Raw genomic sequence first — 16,341 nt, forward strand, 5'->3', positions numbered from 1 at the left:
TATTAGATTCATTTAGATAATGATATAATTGATCAAAAATAATTTTTTCAAAGATCTTAGCCACACTACATATAATTGAAATTGGACAATAATTATTCAGATCTGTGGGATCTCCCCCTTTAAAAAGAGGAGTAACTCTTGCTGTTTTCCAAATGGAAGGAAACGTTGCTGTTTTAAGTGACAAATTAAACAGATCAGTTAGCGGAAACATTAACACATGTGCTGCAATTTTAAGAAATTTTGTCTCCAAGCCATCTGGACCTGCACTACAGTTAGATTTCATGGTAGTTAAAACATGGTAGACATGGTTAGGTAATATTTTAGAAAAGGAGAAAGAAGAAGAGGGACCAGAGAGTGGTTCATTTAGAAGACCACCGGACACATAGTTGGAGATTACAGTGCCACTAATAGAGGAAAAATGTTTATTGAATGCATTAGAAATGTTTAAAGGCTCTGAAATCATTTCATTATTTAGAACAACATGGTTTGTAATTTTACTTTTAGGTTTGTTGAGAACTTGATTAACTTGAGACCAGAACCTTTTTGGATTGTTAAAATTTTGAGCAAAACCTTCTTTGTAATAAGCAGATTTTGCATTCCTTGTCTGTGTCTTACAATAGTTCCGAAGAGATTTGTATGATTCCCAGTCAGCAGGGTCTTTCGAAACATTATATTTTTTCCAAGCCTGGTCCCTTTTCCTGAATAAATTAAGCAAATCAGAATTTATCCATGGCAGATGCCGCCCTTTCACACGGATAGTTTTCAGAGGAGCATGTTTATCAATCACACTGGACACTTCTGAGTAAAAATAGGTCCATGCATCCTCTGCATATGGTATGAGCTGAAATCTATCCCAGTTTATGTTAACAAGATCGTTTATAAATAATTCAATGTTCATACGTTTTGTTTGTCTAATCTTAATATAGTTGGGAGGAGCTCTAGGTAATTTAATTTTCCAAACACAAAACACAATAGAATGATCACTAAAGCAGTCAGACATTACTCCAGATAAAGATATTCTTTCAGGGTGGGTTACTAATATCCAGTCTAAAAGTGAAGATGAGCGCTGATCCACTCTAGTGGGTTCTGTTATGAGCTGAGTGAGGTTTACACTGTTAACTAAATTCCTTTCATTGGAGGAGGAACGATGGAGCCAATTACTATTGAAATCACCCAAAATAATGGTTTCATTTTTATTATTAAATGAGTTAATTGTCGAGATTATAGAGTTCATTGAGTCAACAGAAGCATTTGGGGGTCTATAAACATTAATAATAGTTAAAGATTTATTGGTGTGAAAATTAATGTCAATAGCGATACATTCAAAATTAACTGGCTCCACTGTTGGAGGGACAAGTACAGATGTTAATTTGGTGGATACGTATGTTGCTACACCCCCTCCTCTTGAACCCCTGTCTGCACGATACAAAACAAAATCATCAATATTAACATCACCATCTAATATATTCTTATGCAGCCAAGTCTCAGAGATTGTAATCACATGTGGTTTATATTGAGCAGCCCAAGCCTTAAGCAGGTCGATTTTAGAGACCAGACTCCTTATGTTCAAGTGAATTATTTCATTCACTGCATCCATAAACCTCCTCTTTGGTCTTCCTCTAGACCTCTTTCCTGGCAGCTCTAGACTCAGCATCCTTCTACCAATATATTCACTGTCTCTCCTCTGAACATGTCCAAACCATCTCAGTCTGGCCTCTCTGACTTTATCTCCAAAACCTCTAACATGTGCTGTCCCTCTGATGTATTCATTCCTGATCCTATCCATCCTGGTCACTCCCAAAGAGAACCTCAGCATCTTCATCTCTGCTACCTCCAGCTCTGCTTCCTGTCTTTTCTTCAGTCCCACTGTTTCTAGTCCAAACAACATGGCTGGTCTCACCACAGTCTTGTACACCTTTCCTTTCATTTGTGCTGAAACTCTTCTGTCACACATCACACCTGACACTTTTCTCCACCCATTCCAACCTGCTTGCACTCTCCTCTTCACTTCTTTTCCACACTCTCCATTACTCTGTACTGTTGACCCTAAATACTTAAACTCCTCCACCTTCTTTATCTCTTCTCCCTGTAACCTCACTCTTCCACTCTGGTTCCTCTCATTCACACACATGTACTCTGTCTTACTGCGGCTAACCTTCATTCCTCTCCTTTCCAGGGCAAACCTCCACCTCTCTAACTCCACCTCCACCTGTTCCCTGCTCTCACTACAAATCACAATATCATCTGCAAACATCATAGTCCATGGTGATTCCTGTCTAACCTCATCCGTCAGTCTGTCCATCACCATTGCAAACAGGAAGGGGCTCAGAGCTGATCCCTGATGTAATCCCACCTCCACCTTGAACTCCTCTGTCACCCCTACAGCACACCTCACCACTGTCTTACAGCCCTCATACATGTCCTGCACTGCTCGGACATACTTCTCTGTCACTCCAGACTTCCTCATACAATACCATAGTTCCTCTCTGGGCACTCTGTCATAAGCTTTCTCCAGATCTACAAAGACACAGTGGAGCTCTCTCTGACCTTCTCTGTACTTCTCTATCAACATCCTCAAAGCAAATGTTGCATCTGTAGTGCTCTTTCTTGGCATGAAACCATACTGCTGCTCACAAATGTTCACTTCTGCTCTTAGTCTGGCTTCCACTACTCTTTCCCACACCTTCATTGTATGGCTCATCAGCTTTATTCCTCTGTAGTTACCACAACTCTGCACATCTCCCTTATTCTTAAAAATGGGCACCATCACACTTCTCCTCCATTCCTCAGGCATCTTCTCACCACCTAAGATCCTGTTGAACAACCCGGTCAAAAACTCCACTGCCATCTCTCCTAGACACTTCCATACCTCCACAGGTATATCATCAGGACCAAGAGCCTTTCCACTCTTCATCCTCTTCAAAGCCCCTCTCACTTCACCTTTACTAATCTTTCTTACTTCCTGCTCCACAACCGTCACCTCTTCTACTCTTTGTTCTCTCTCATTCTCTTCATTCATCAACTCTTCAAAGTATTCTTTCCATCTTTCCATTACACCACTGACACCTGTCACCACATTACCATTCCTATCCTTGATCACCCTAACCTGCTGCATGTCCTTCCCATCTCGATCTCTCTGCCTTGCTAGTCTGTACAGGTCAGTCTCTCCCTCCTTACTACCCAACCTAGCGTACAAGTCATCATAAGCTCTTTGTTTGGCCTTTGACACCTCTACTTTCACCTTACGCTGCATCTCCCTGTACTCCTGTCTACTCTCCTCAGTCCTCTCAGTGTCCCACTTCTTCTTAGCTAGTCTCTTACTCCGTATACACTCCTGCACCTCCTCATTCCACCACCAAGTCTCCTTATCAACTCTCTTTCCTGATGACACACCAAGCACACTCCTACCTGTCTCCCTGATCACATTAGCTGTAGTTATCCAGTCATCTGGGAGTACCTCCTGACCACCCAGAGCCTGTTTCAACTGTTTCTTAAAAGTCATGCAACAATCTTCTTTTTTCAGCTTCCACCAGTTTGTCCTCTTCTCTGCCTTTGCCCTCTCTTTCTTCATCTTCTTCACCACCAGAGTCATTCTACACACCACCATCCTGTGCTGTCTGGAAACACTCTCACCAACCACTACTTTACAGTCACTGATCTCCTTCAGATTACACCGTCTACACAAGATGTAGTCTATCTGTGTGCTTCTACCTCCACTCTTATAGGTCACTCTATGTTCCTGTCTCTTCTCAAAGAATGTATTCACTATCGCCATTTCCATCTTTTTTGCAAAATCAACCACCATCTGTCCTTCTACATTCCTCTCCTGGATACCAAACCTGCCCATCACCTCCTCATCACCTCGGTTTCCTGCACCAACATGACCATTGAAATCTGCACCAATGACAACTCTCTCATTTCCAGGGATGCTCATCATCACTTCATCAAGATCCAACCAGAACTTCTCCTTCTCTTCCAGCTCACATCCTACCTGTGGGGCATACCCACTAACAACATTGAACATGACACCCTCCATTTCTATCTTCAGACTCATCACTCTATCTGACACTCTTTTTACCTCCACAACACTCCTAACAAACTCCTCCTTTAGGATAACTCCTACTCCATTTCTCTTCCCATCTCCACCATGATAGAACAACTTGAACCCTGCTCCTAAACTTCTAGCCTTGCTACCTTTCCACCTGGTCTCCTGGACACACAGTATGTCTACCTTTCTCCTCTGCATCATGTCCACTAACTCTCTACCCTTTCCTGTCATAGTTCCAACATTCAAAGTCCCAACTCTCAGTCCAACACTAGTGACTTTCCTCTTCTCTCTCTCCCTATGAACCTGCCTTCCTCCTCTCCTTCTTCCACCAACAGTAGTCCAATTTCCACCGGCACCCTGTCGGTGAACAGCACCGATGGCGGTCGTTGTTAACCCGGGCCTCGACCGATCCGGTATGGATTTCGTAGGTCTGATTCGCATATTTGATTTGGCAAGATTTTACGTCGGATGCCCTTCCTGACACAACCCTCTGTATTTATCCAGGCTTAGGACCGGCACAATGAGACCCTGGCTTGGGCCCCCCTCTTGGCTACATTACTTTATAAAAAAAAAAAAAAAAAGGTAACCAGTGTTAATCAAGACGGTCATCCTGTGTAGCAGAACCTGGAGAGGGAAATTCACCACATATTCTATATAGCTCCATATCAGGGGTCTGCCCTAACTAACTAAAAATAAAGATAATTAAGATTTTAGTTTATTAACTTTTAAGGAATTGTACAGCCTCCGTCCTTCATTAGTTTCTAGTAACAAGATTAACCCTTTAACACCAAAGCTTTAGTGTTTCTGTTCTTTGATTTACTATAACTTTTCAACCATTAACATGATAATTCCAGTAGATTCTGAAGGAGAAAAGCATCTCGAGCCGCTTTTCTCCTTCAGAATCTACTGGAGTTACTGTGCTAATGGTTGAAAAGTTACAGAATATTAAAGATTTTGTGTTTAAGCATCAGCGGGGACACCTCAGGTGTCGCCAGTGATGAGGAGGCATCTGAAATAAAGGAACTATTTTTCACTAAAGATAAAGTTTTGCTCTCACTGACTCAAATACTAAAAAATTGAATTTTTCGTGCTGAATGCTCACAACTTAGTTCAACTTTACTACACTCTGACTCCAGATAATATTAACCAGAGGTCTGTAACCTTCAACACTTACGGAGCCATTCGGGTCAATTTCTCAAAAAACCAAAACCCAGAAGGAGCCACAAAGTCTTCATTCACCCTTTAGAAAAATAAGATTATGATTTATATTTATGATTCTGTTACTGACATGATACATTTAAATAAACTCTTGTGGGTTTTTTGGCATTAATAAAACAAACAAACAAAGAGAAAATATCTTTTTTTTCTCTATAAAATAGTTTATAACTTTTGACAGAGCTTTGCATGACTTCCTTTTAAAACAAAAGACATCCTACACCATAGGATCATGTCAATGCAGAAGGAAGTGTAAAGTCATCAATGATGAGAAAAAAAGTGTTTATTTTACAGTTTCTGGTCCATTTCAGCAACGAATGCATTAATGTAACCAACAAAAACTAAATCAGAGCTAATGAAGTGACCCCTACCATATAATAAAACCATGAGGAACACTTTCAATCCTTGAATTTGTTCAAAAATAGAAAATCTACTTTATAATCCAGTGGATTATAATTAAACATACATTTAATTCTGTTTGTGCTTACTGAAAATAAATTGATTTTCTGTGATAAATGAACCTCAGAATGAAGTCCAAATGTGTCAGAAGGACATTAATAAACTATGATGGAGAATTACAGCCACTGTTGGTAGGATCCTCACTGAATTATTCAAACCATCCTTCAATTGTTTGTGAGGGAGTTTAATAAAGTTTAAGTTAATTTGCTTTATTGGCTTACTTTTAAAAATGTTTTAACACATTTTATTTTAACCGAAGAGCCACAATAGAGGTAAAAGACCCACACAAGGCTCCAGAGCTACAGGTTTCAGACCCCTGATATAAAGTAACGACTAATCAACTATTAAATTAGTCATCGACTATTTTAATAGTCGATTAGTCGTCGATTAGTTGATAATCGTGGCAGTTCAAGTTCAAAGCACATATTATCTTGTGCTGCACAACATTAGTTACTACCTGTCCAGAGCTGCACTGACATGATCCTGTTTGACACAGACCATCTTTTATTTTGAAAATACGTTATTTGAGCTTCTGTCAAACGTAAAAGAAAAGAAAAGAAAAAAAAAACCCTTTTTGAGGGATGCTAGTTTCTTTTTATATTTAATTCAAATTTAACAGCTAAAAAAGAAGGTCGTGAATGCAAATCCAAATTTCTTAAAGGCTAAAAGTAAGACTATGCGGCTCCTAAGTTTTGATCAGTAGAAAACGAGCCCAAGTTGTTGCAGGTTGCAGACCTCTGCTCTACACGAAGAACATTCTAACATGTTTTCTGTCAGACGTTCCGTTTACCCGGAAACCCCACGGCTAACTGCAGCGCATGCGCAAAGCCCACCAGACAAACCGTGAAAAGTTTTACGGATCGAAAGGCAAACACATTCTACCGACTTCTTTTTATTATGATTACTTTTCCACTCAACATATTGCGACAAACAGTCCACAGACAGATGGCATAAAAAACCATATCGTTAAATAAAATGAAAATAGAATAAAAAGTGTCACAAAAAGATTACAGCGACGACGTCTCTAAACTATCAAGCGCGTGCCCCGCCCACGAAACAACATTTATAAAGAAAACTTGCTTCTCATCGGCCAGAAGAATGCTGTCAAACAGATCATCCGATGTGTAAACGCCGGGCATCTCCATCCTTCAGCGAGCAAAAGAGCTGACAAGCAGAAGCAGGTCCTCGCTGCTCTTCTTCTCCGTCCACACGAGTCCACTGTAGACATACACAGCACTACTGCCACCTGCCGGACAGAGGGACTCTCTGCAGGCAGACGCACCGACACTGCCTTGATCTGGACGTTTGTGTGCGTAGACGTGTACTAGGAGGCCAATGTAAAACAGAGTAGAACAGAATAGAATAGAATAGAATAGAATAGAATAGAATAGAATAGATCCCACAATGAGGACATTATCTTGTTACCATAGCTCTATTAATTACAGGATAGATAGTAAATAACACTAAAAATTACTCTTAATAATGAATAACAGCTATACACACTGTCCAGAGTCTATGAAGTGTTGTAGAGTCTAAAGGCTAACAGGAGGAAAGATATGTACAAGCACTCCTGAGGATGCACCTCTTGTCCCAGATGACAATGATGAAGAGGATTGTCCTGTCCATGATGGATTTCAGCTTCTATTCCAGTTTTTGAATATGTCTGCACGTGGGTATGTGCATCCATCCATTTCTAGAAAATGAAAGGATGTTTGTAACAAAAGTGAATGCCAATTTCCTCATTAATTTCTAAACATTTCCACTTTAAAACATTGATCATCCTAAATTTTGCAATGACTGTAGTCTTATTGAGACTTTGAATTTTCCAGTGGTTTAGGCATCTCACCAGATTAAAAAAAAATTCAGGTAATAACAGCTTGTGAAAAACATGGTAGTTTCTGGAGAAATATTGGATTTTCAGGTAACCAACCAATAAAACAAGAAATTACATAAACAATTACATAAATAGATAAATCAGAAAAATTACAAATATAAAAACATGTCAAACATAGTTAAGATATTAAGCTTTATATTGAAATTAAAACAGTTTATAATATGTTCTTGCTGTTATAACTCCTAATTATAGCTGGACACATTTGCCCTAATACAGGCAGTACACACACACACAACACAAATAATTTACACTGTCAAATAGAATTTGATTATTTGCTTGATAGCATTATACTATAAAACACTTGTCAAAGTCGAGGCCTGGGGGCCGGATCCGGCCCTCCCGGTAATTCTATCCGGCCCTCCAGATCATTTTATTTTATTTTTATTAATGGTCCGATGTTATCTTACGCTCATTTCTAACTTGTATAGTTTTGACAAAATATATTTTCATTTAGAGTAAAATATTAAGTTATTTAATGTTTAAGTTGATTTTTCTGAAATTAATATTCCTGCCTGTCACAAACAGGCAGACAGCTGGTTCCACGTGCAGCAGGTTTATTAACAGTCCACAGAGTAAGCAGGGTCAGACAGGCAGAGGTCATACACGGGCATGGGATCATCCGAGACGAGCGAGAAGAGGAGTCAGAGTCCAGGCGAGGGTCAGGGGGAGGCAATCAGAGTAGCAGGGTCGGAGGCAGAAGATCAGGTCAGGGGTAACCGCTCAGAATTGCAGGCAGGGTGGCACAAACAAAGCTTCGCAGAGAGTGAAGTGTGGAGCCAGACTATAAGCTGAGGAGGTGATGAGGTGATGGGGAACAGCTGATGCTGATGAGTCCAGGTAATGGCAGGTGGTGAACTCAAAACTCTGGTGAGCGCTCCCTCTGGTGACTGGAGACGGTAGCAGCAGGTTGCTCCATGACACTGCCTTTGTATCATTCATAATTGTGTTAAAAAGTTAAAGTTTTAAAGTTCTCAAAATTGGTATTCTGCCAGTTTTTTTGACTATTTTGGCATTTACTAAGATATTTTAGGGTATTTTGGAGTTTAGTTAATATTTCAGCAACATGCTAGTTATTTTGGCTAATTTAGACTTTTTAAGGCTGTTTTGGAGTTAAGCTATTTTTTCAGCTACATGCTAGCTGTTTTGGCTAACCTATTTTTTTGTTTAGGTTTTATTAGGCTGATTTGGCATTTAGCTAATATTTTAGGTGTCTATCAGCTTCAGCGTTTTCAGCTATCAGCTTTCAGTGTTTTTAGCTAGCAATTTCTACATCTTCTGCGGCCAAATTCAGCTTACAGCATTCACACTAGCATTAAAGCAGGTAATGTTATAAATCTAGTTCATAACTACGTTAAAAAGTTAAGTTTTTAAAGTTTTAAAAATGTAGTTTTAGAGTGTTCAATAAATGTTTGTCCTGTTATGCCCGTGACCTAAGGTGTGTTTTGTAGTTTTTGGTTCCTTGTGTAATTGAGTTTGACAGCCCTGCTCTAAAGTCTATTGTATTAAGGTGAAAATATGTTTACATGGTTAGAAATAGAATTTCTTTGACCTCTCCGGGGTGTTTGGCCTGAACATGTTTAATGTGTTGGACAGAAATCTTTTGAGCTGCCACTCTAAAAGGGGTCTGAGCCTCAGCCTGAAGGGTGTTCATGTGGCCAGGCTGGTTATGGTTCCATTTTCTAAAAGAAAAAAAGTTGTTAAAATGTTTGTAATTACATTTTTCATTCAAGTTATTTTTTAAAATTTAAGATCAGAAAATGGAAATGCATTTGATAAACTGATGTATTTACCAAAACATGAAATAAGATTCTTACACCTCATGCTTTGCTGTATACGCAACAGTGTATTTCTCTTCCTATTTGTCCTGCTAGTTTGTGTCTTACGCACAGACATGCAGGAACCAACCATCTTTGGCATCACCTGGTGGGCGTGAAGGTACAGGTACATACAGGTACAGGATAGGTTATTATCTCCCAAAGTTGTCATAAAAAAGATAATGAGGTGATTGATACTCATCAAAAAGTTGTGGTGGACTTCAAGTTGTAAATCTTAAAATCCTTTTTATTTCCACCTGAAAATGACAGGAGAATTTTCTGTCTGTTCAAATGAATAATGACTCAAGTAAGCTATCATTTCATTTGTGCAATGAAAACTGTGTGGCACTCCATCCAGATGGACAGCAGGTGGTGTGTTTGCTGCATTGAAACCAAAACCTCTGGGAGTAAGTCAGTAACAGCAGGTCACACTAGTCTCAGGTCTAAACCCACATCTTTAGCTGTGTAGGAAGATTCAAGCAAGTAAAGTCTTTGGTTCAGGTCAAAAAGTCACAAATCAACTCAACAAACAGATCAGAACAACAAACTCAAAACTCACAGGATAAATGCAACTAATGATTATACAAACAGCGCTCATTTTAATCAATCAAAAAGGGAAACACAGTCCTTATTCAGAAACTTCTTGAACACGTGGTCAAAGTTGTTTCCTGGAGTCCTCACGTGTTTGGAGTGTCACAGACACCAGCTTCCAGGTGACCTGACTGAGGCGGGTGGTGCTGTGCTGCCCCCAGCTCTCTCCCCTCTTCAGCCAGAGCCATTAGGAGGATTTCCCCTTCTGTGTTATGGCTCATGCCTCCTTTAGGTTACCACCAGTGTTCTGTATCAGGGAATAGTAGCTTCCACTTATCCTCCACCAGCTCCTGGTGCTTCTCCCTCTTTTTCTCCAGGGGTTCCTCCACCTTCTTGTCCAGGCTTAGTTTGTACTGCTTTGACAGGGTGGTGTGTGGTGGAATTTTCAGCTGCCTCTCCAGGTCAACTGTCATTGTCAGGGGCAGGGGTCTGCAAGCTGTGGCTCCGGAGCCACATGTAGCTCTTTTATCCCTTTATTGTGGCTCTTCTGCTTTAATGAAAAATGCTAACAATTGAATACATAATAGATTAGTTATTTAAGTTTTGTCTTTTCTGGTCAGATTTTTAACATGTCAAACAACTGACCAAAAACGTTTAATTTACGGAAGAAATGTTCTTTCAATTTGTGTTTTTAATTCATAGTTACTCAAATAAAAGACTCCAAACATTGTTTTATTTTGGTAAGTGACACTAAAGTGGTTAAAGTTTTGAACAAATGCAGTTTAAAATGATAGAAAATGATTCATTATTATGTGTTTTGTGCCTCACATCTTAGAAAATGACAATAAAAAGCTAATTTTATTCTAAATGTTTTCATTTTTTTATATATAGATTCTACTAAAATATTGTTTATATCTGAGAATTTATTAGATTAGATTAGAAATGGTTTATTTCAAGCAATTAAGAAGAAAAAAAGTACATTCATGTACAATACAATCAACCATCAGAAGTTTACATCCATGAAGACACGTCAAGCACAGGATAACTAGACATTTAGAGATTGCCTGAAAGGGAGTGGGAGGAAGCGAACTTATATAACCCTACCCCGGCTCATCCTTAACATTTCCTTCACGTTTATTATCATTATCCTGTTCGTAACTTAAGATCAGATATTTATATCTTTCCAACAGAGATTCAGGTTATAAATCCTCAATTATTTTTCATTAAAATAAATAAATAAATGAATAAAAAAAACAGAAACGGGGAAAAAAACATGTCGGCTTATCAAAATCCTAATGATATAAACACCATGTTTGACTGTCTTGCATTTTTAATTGAAGTAAAGCTTCTGCAGTAGGAGGACCTTTTTGACACAGAGTAGGTTTTATTTTGAAAGGAACTAGTGATGCTGCTGTCAAAAGCAAAATAAGTTAAAACTGTTACAAAAAGAAACACAGTTGACAAAAAAAGCATAGATTTTGCACATTTTTTAACAATGAAGTGAGACTTTGTGGCTCTGTTTGCGTTCTGGTCTGTGAGAAACTAGAGCAAATGGCTCTTTTAGTGGAAAAGGTTGCAGAGCCCTGGTCTAGGTGAGCAACCAAAGCAGTTCTTTAGTGTTTGTTAAGGAGGAGCCTTTGACCCACCTTAACAAACTGATGGCTTTGACTCTACCATGGGTGCACCGACTGTCCTTGAACCACATTGGGTTTCGTTACTTGGTTGTATTTCCCTCTAAAATGACCCTCCTTTAGTGCCTTGGACCAGCCACTGAGGATGTGCTCCTGTGTTACTGTCTTTGAACGCAGGAGGTAAGTTAGACAGATACTGGACTTGCACCTCAACAACTCTCTAAATTTGTCAAAAGATTTGAAACTTCCAGACCCACTAGAGCGGCTGCAAGTGGAGAATGGAAAGTGTCATTTTGTCGAACGTCTTTTGCACAAAATATTTTCTCAGTGAAAGGAGCCAATCAGTGGAACAGTCTCCCCACCAATATAAACTCTTTAACTAAAGTGTCCACCTTTAAAAAGCAAATTAAATTCTGGTATCAGAGAAACACATTGTATAAAATGTATTACTTAGCTTTGTAAAGTGTGTAATCCGACTAAGTTGAGTACATTTTCTAACTTTAAATTGTTATCAATGAATTTCTACAGTTTTTAGATGGTTGTTGTGTTACTCTTTGTATTTTCTTTTCACCGTTTAACTTTTTTCAGTAAAAACTCCACTAGGGACAGGTGTCGTGAATCAGCCATGGCTATAAACACTGTGATACAAGCATCAAATTGTTCTAATACAGTGATCTGTGTTCTTTTGTATTTGTCCCTATCAAATAAACAATATAATAAAATAAAATAGTGTGTCCTGGGTCTTCCCCGGGGCCTCTGCCCAGTGGGACATGCCCGGAACACCTCACCAGGGAGGCGTCCAGGGGGCATCCGGACCAGATGCCCGATCCACCTCAACTGGCTCCTCTGGACTCCTATCTCAGGAGTCTGCAACCTGCGGCTCCAGACCCAACCGAAGCTCTTTGATCCTCCATTGTGGTTCTCCGATTAAAGGAAAATAAAACATTTTTTAAAAGTGTAACTATAAAAAGTAAGTTTTAAAGCAAAAAAAAATAAAACTTGATTTGACTCATTTACAAACAGTTTAAAGACATTACGTATCAAAAGCTTTTTGACAGATTTTTGAGAGCTGGATTTTCTATTTTTAAACAAATTCAAGGATTTTAAGTGTTTGTAAAAAAAATTGTCACTGAATTTGTTCAGACTTAGTTCATTATTTAGCTCTGATTTAGTTCATGGTTGGTGACGATGCTAATTTTTGCCTGAAGATTGAAAATCTAATGATTTGCTGCATTGAGATGATCCTATGTGACACAGGATGTCTTTTATGAAAGGAAGTCATGTGAAATCTCTGCCAAATTTATAAACTATTTCAAGTTTTAAAAAGAAAATCTTCATTTTATTTAGCCAAAAAAAGTTTGTCAATAATTATTGTAGTAGTAGAATTATTAAAAAAAAAAATCTGTGTTTTATTTTTCCGGAAAAGTAAATGAGACTTTGTGGCTCCTGTTGGGAGAAATTGACCCAAATAGCTCTTAAAGTTTTGGAGGTTGCAGACCCCTGTCCTATCTCTAAGGGGAGCATCCAGACATCCTCCAGAGGGAGTTTCAGCCGCTTGTAGTCGGGATCTCGTTCTTTTGGTCACGGCCCAGAGCTCATGATCTAGCATCATGGGTACTAGAACAAAGATCGACCGGTAAACTAACTTACTAATTACAGGCCAGTATCCATACTCTCACAATTTTCAAAAATAATAGAAAAATGGTTCACACAAAAATTGGATTTGTTTCATGAAAAAAATCTTTTACTTTTTGAATATCAGTATTTGTTTCGATCTAAAAGATCAACCTCCACTGCACTCATTCATTTCAGTGAAGTACAGTTGTGACCATGTGGAAGATTAAAAACAGATTGCTTTCAGAGCATATCTGTGGAAAATTTAAATTAATTACTGATTGTAATAGTCGAAGGAAAGGGGACTTTCATTTACCTTTTGCACGGACGTCATTAAGGCAAAGAGGTTTTGTGTTTTCTGGAATAAAACTGTGGAATTCTTTAATCATTGAAATAAAAACTTCACAAACAATTCTGCTGTTAAAAAGACTGTATAAAAAACTAAAATTTGAAAAGTTGTTTTAAAAACATGCAAGTAATCATATAGATTTATGTGATCTGGATGGCCAAAGTCGTGTAGTGTTTTGTTTAAGGAGGATGATAATAAGACCTGGTCTTCATCATCTCCTTTTCATTCATGTGTTACATTGTTTCTGTTTCTTTTGTGTTGTGTGTATGACCTTTGGTTTATTGTAGATTATAATGGCACATGAGAGAAAGAAATAATTGAAATTAAATGAAAAAAGTGAATAAATTGAGATCTTTGCTTTCTGGCTCAGCTCTCTCTTTCACCGGTGCAACGACCAGAAAATGGCGGACGCCGCTCCAATCCGTCTGTCGATTTTCCCTCACTTGTGAATAAGACTCCAAGATATTTAAACTCCTCCACCTGAGGCAGGAGCTCTCCACCCACCCAGAGAGGACAAACTACCTTTCTCTGGTCCAGAACCATGTCCTCAGACTTAGCGGTGCTGACCCTCATCCCATAGTAGACCCCGTGGATGAAAACAGGTTCTTTGAGACTTGTTCTGTCTGATGTTTTTTCCAGGTGATGCACTGCTTCATTGTCTGTTCTGACTTTGTCCAGGTATTGCTGCTTCAGGACGATGGGTGGTTAGTTCCTCCTCTACTGAAGCATTACTGATTTTTTTTTTTCTAAACGGCGTTCAGCTTAGATTCCTAGACAAACAACCCCAGCATTGTTCCCATGTCATCCTGTGTCGCTCATCACTAGGTGGCAGTGCATCCTTTTCTATATATTTTCCCAATGAGAAAGCATGAGTGAGGCCTAAGTTTCAACCTTCAGTTGAGGCTGTAGAACAAACCTGTATGCAGAGTGAAGGTGAATCCCGTTTTCATGGTAACCGCATGAATCATGATCACATTTCCTGCAAGCTTCATAATATAATACAAATACGCATGAGTACGTCTTTTCCATTTTTATATTAATATTCATTAATAGTAATACTTATCTGTAACTGCTTTTACTAGCTCAATACTAAAATTAGAAAGTTTCCTCTTACCATTTTATGGTTGCCCTCCTACATTTTGTTAAATTGTTACCAAGTATCTGGCATCACTCATTTCTCTAATATTTTCCCAACCATGTTTTCAAACTGAGTTTAGCTTAATTCAATTTCAATTTATTTATTTAGAAGGGACAGGGCAAAAAAAATATTGTTACAGTTTCAAATGTAACCGATTCCATGTCCACAGGCCATCCAGCTAACAGCTAATTTGCAGACCAAGTCTGTTATCATCTTTTTATTCTATGGCTAATCATCAAATCTGAACGTAGCTGCTGAAAGTCTATTCAGGGCTGCAGTCTGTACACCGGCACTGGCTTCGTTTTGTTCTTGCTTGGATTTTTTCCCCCAAAGTATTTCAGAACCCACGTGGAATCAGCCGAACACATTCAAGGTCCGTCTGCCTTCCTTTGCTGCAGGGCTGTGAATAAGCAGAGCGGCAGGGTCTCACCACTGAGGGCTACTGGGAGGTCTTCAGATTCTTGTTTGACAGCTAGGGTCCTCCACTCTCTCTGGAGAGCTCCTTCATCTCCAACTTCCACAGGACACGAGAGCAAGGCCTGAGCTCAGAGAAACACATACACCCAATTACTCGAGACAAATTATGAACACTTGGGGGAGGGCTCCATGTGGTCTGCAGGGGGAACATTTAACTCATTGTTGCCCCTTAATCCTCACCCCCACCCTTCCTGTGACCCCCTACCCCAAGATCTGCCCACTCCTTCTACTCAGTGAAATCACTAAATTACTTGATTCATTCTGTTTGGTTTGGCTTGAAATTTTGAAAACGATGACAGTAATAACATGCGTGTGTATGCTGCTTTTTGTTAATTGGTCAACATTTGAGCCCAAGTCAGATGGAGGAGTAAGGAGGTGGAAATGGGTAATTAACAGCTTTTGATTGGCTGAAAGGCCAAAGATCATAGGTCAGACTGGGTGTGCCAAGATGGATGATAATGAGCGAGTGACTCATTAGATGAAGCTCCAGATAAGACGACAATGTGAACTGATGAGGATGGTCAGGTGTAACGAGCAGAATAACACAAGCTACGGCAGCAGGAGTCAATGTTTTGGTGGCTGTGGGTTCTCTGCTGAAATGATTTACATGCACTTATATACACATGTGTGACAAAATACAGTCATCCAGACAAAACCAGTCCTGCAGAACTAAAGGATCAGCTCTAAAGCCATCACGGCTCAACAAAGATGTAAACTGGTCACAGCAAGCCAAGTGTTGGTCCTGTGCTTGTAGCAGTTGGACTCAGCCTGCAGTGTGACGGACAGGACTGCATTGCTTGGGGAGATATGCAGTTCTAATAGAACTGGGCAATAAAATCATCAAATGATATGACAATAACTTTATTTAAGAGTTTGCATCAAAATGAAAACATGGCTGTCTTTAAGAATTGAACACAGCAGACCTTATATACCAGGCTTTATAAAGACATTAATGTTTATTTTAGAATCAGTCAGCTTTTGGATTTAGAACACTGTTGTTTAGTATTTGGTTTATGTGCTTGTATTTGTCCTTTTTTGCGAGGTTTGTCTTTGCATTTTTGATTTGACTCCGGTTTATTGTTCCTCTTCATTGCTATGGTTTCCTCAACCGTCAACAACCTTAAAGTATATGGCACTGCAGCTCTCAGTTCTAGCTGATATGTTATTTCTC

At 39.1% G+C, this 16,341-nt stretch overlaps 1 protein-coding gene across 2 annotated transcripts in view; it reads right to left on the reverse strand.

Moving 5' to 3' along the window:
- Positions 1–7,000, reverse strand: part of lto1 (LTO1 maturation factor of ABCE1) — an 11,483-nt gene extending 4,483 nt beyond the window's left edge. The window contains exon 1 of one of the 2 annotated variants that reach the window (XM_024296390.2): positions 6,803–7,000. In XM_024296390.2, the coding sequence (XP_024152158.1) occupies positions 6,803–6,867 (65 nt within the window). In that variant the 5' untranslated portion in view covers positions 6,868–7,000. The remainder of the gene's footprint in view (positions 1–6,802) is intronic. The other variant, XM_024296391.2, reaches the window with a different exon arrangement.
- Positions 7,001–16,341: the final 9,341 nt, after the last annotated feature.

Source organism: Oryzias melastigma, linkage group LG3 (genome assembly GCF_002922805.2).
Source record: "Oryzias melastigma strain HK-1 linkage group LG3, ASM292280v2, whole genome shotgun sequence".
Lineage (NCBI taxonomy): Eukaryota > Metazoa > Chordata > Actinopteri > Beloniformes > Adrianichthyidae > Oryzias > Oryzias melastigma.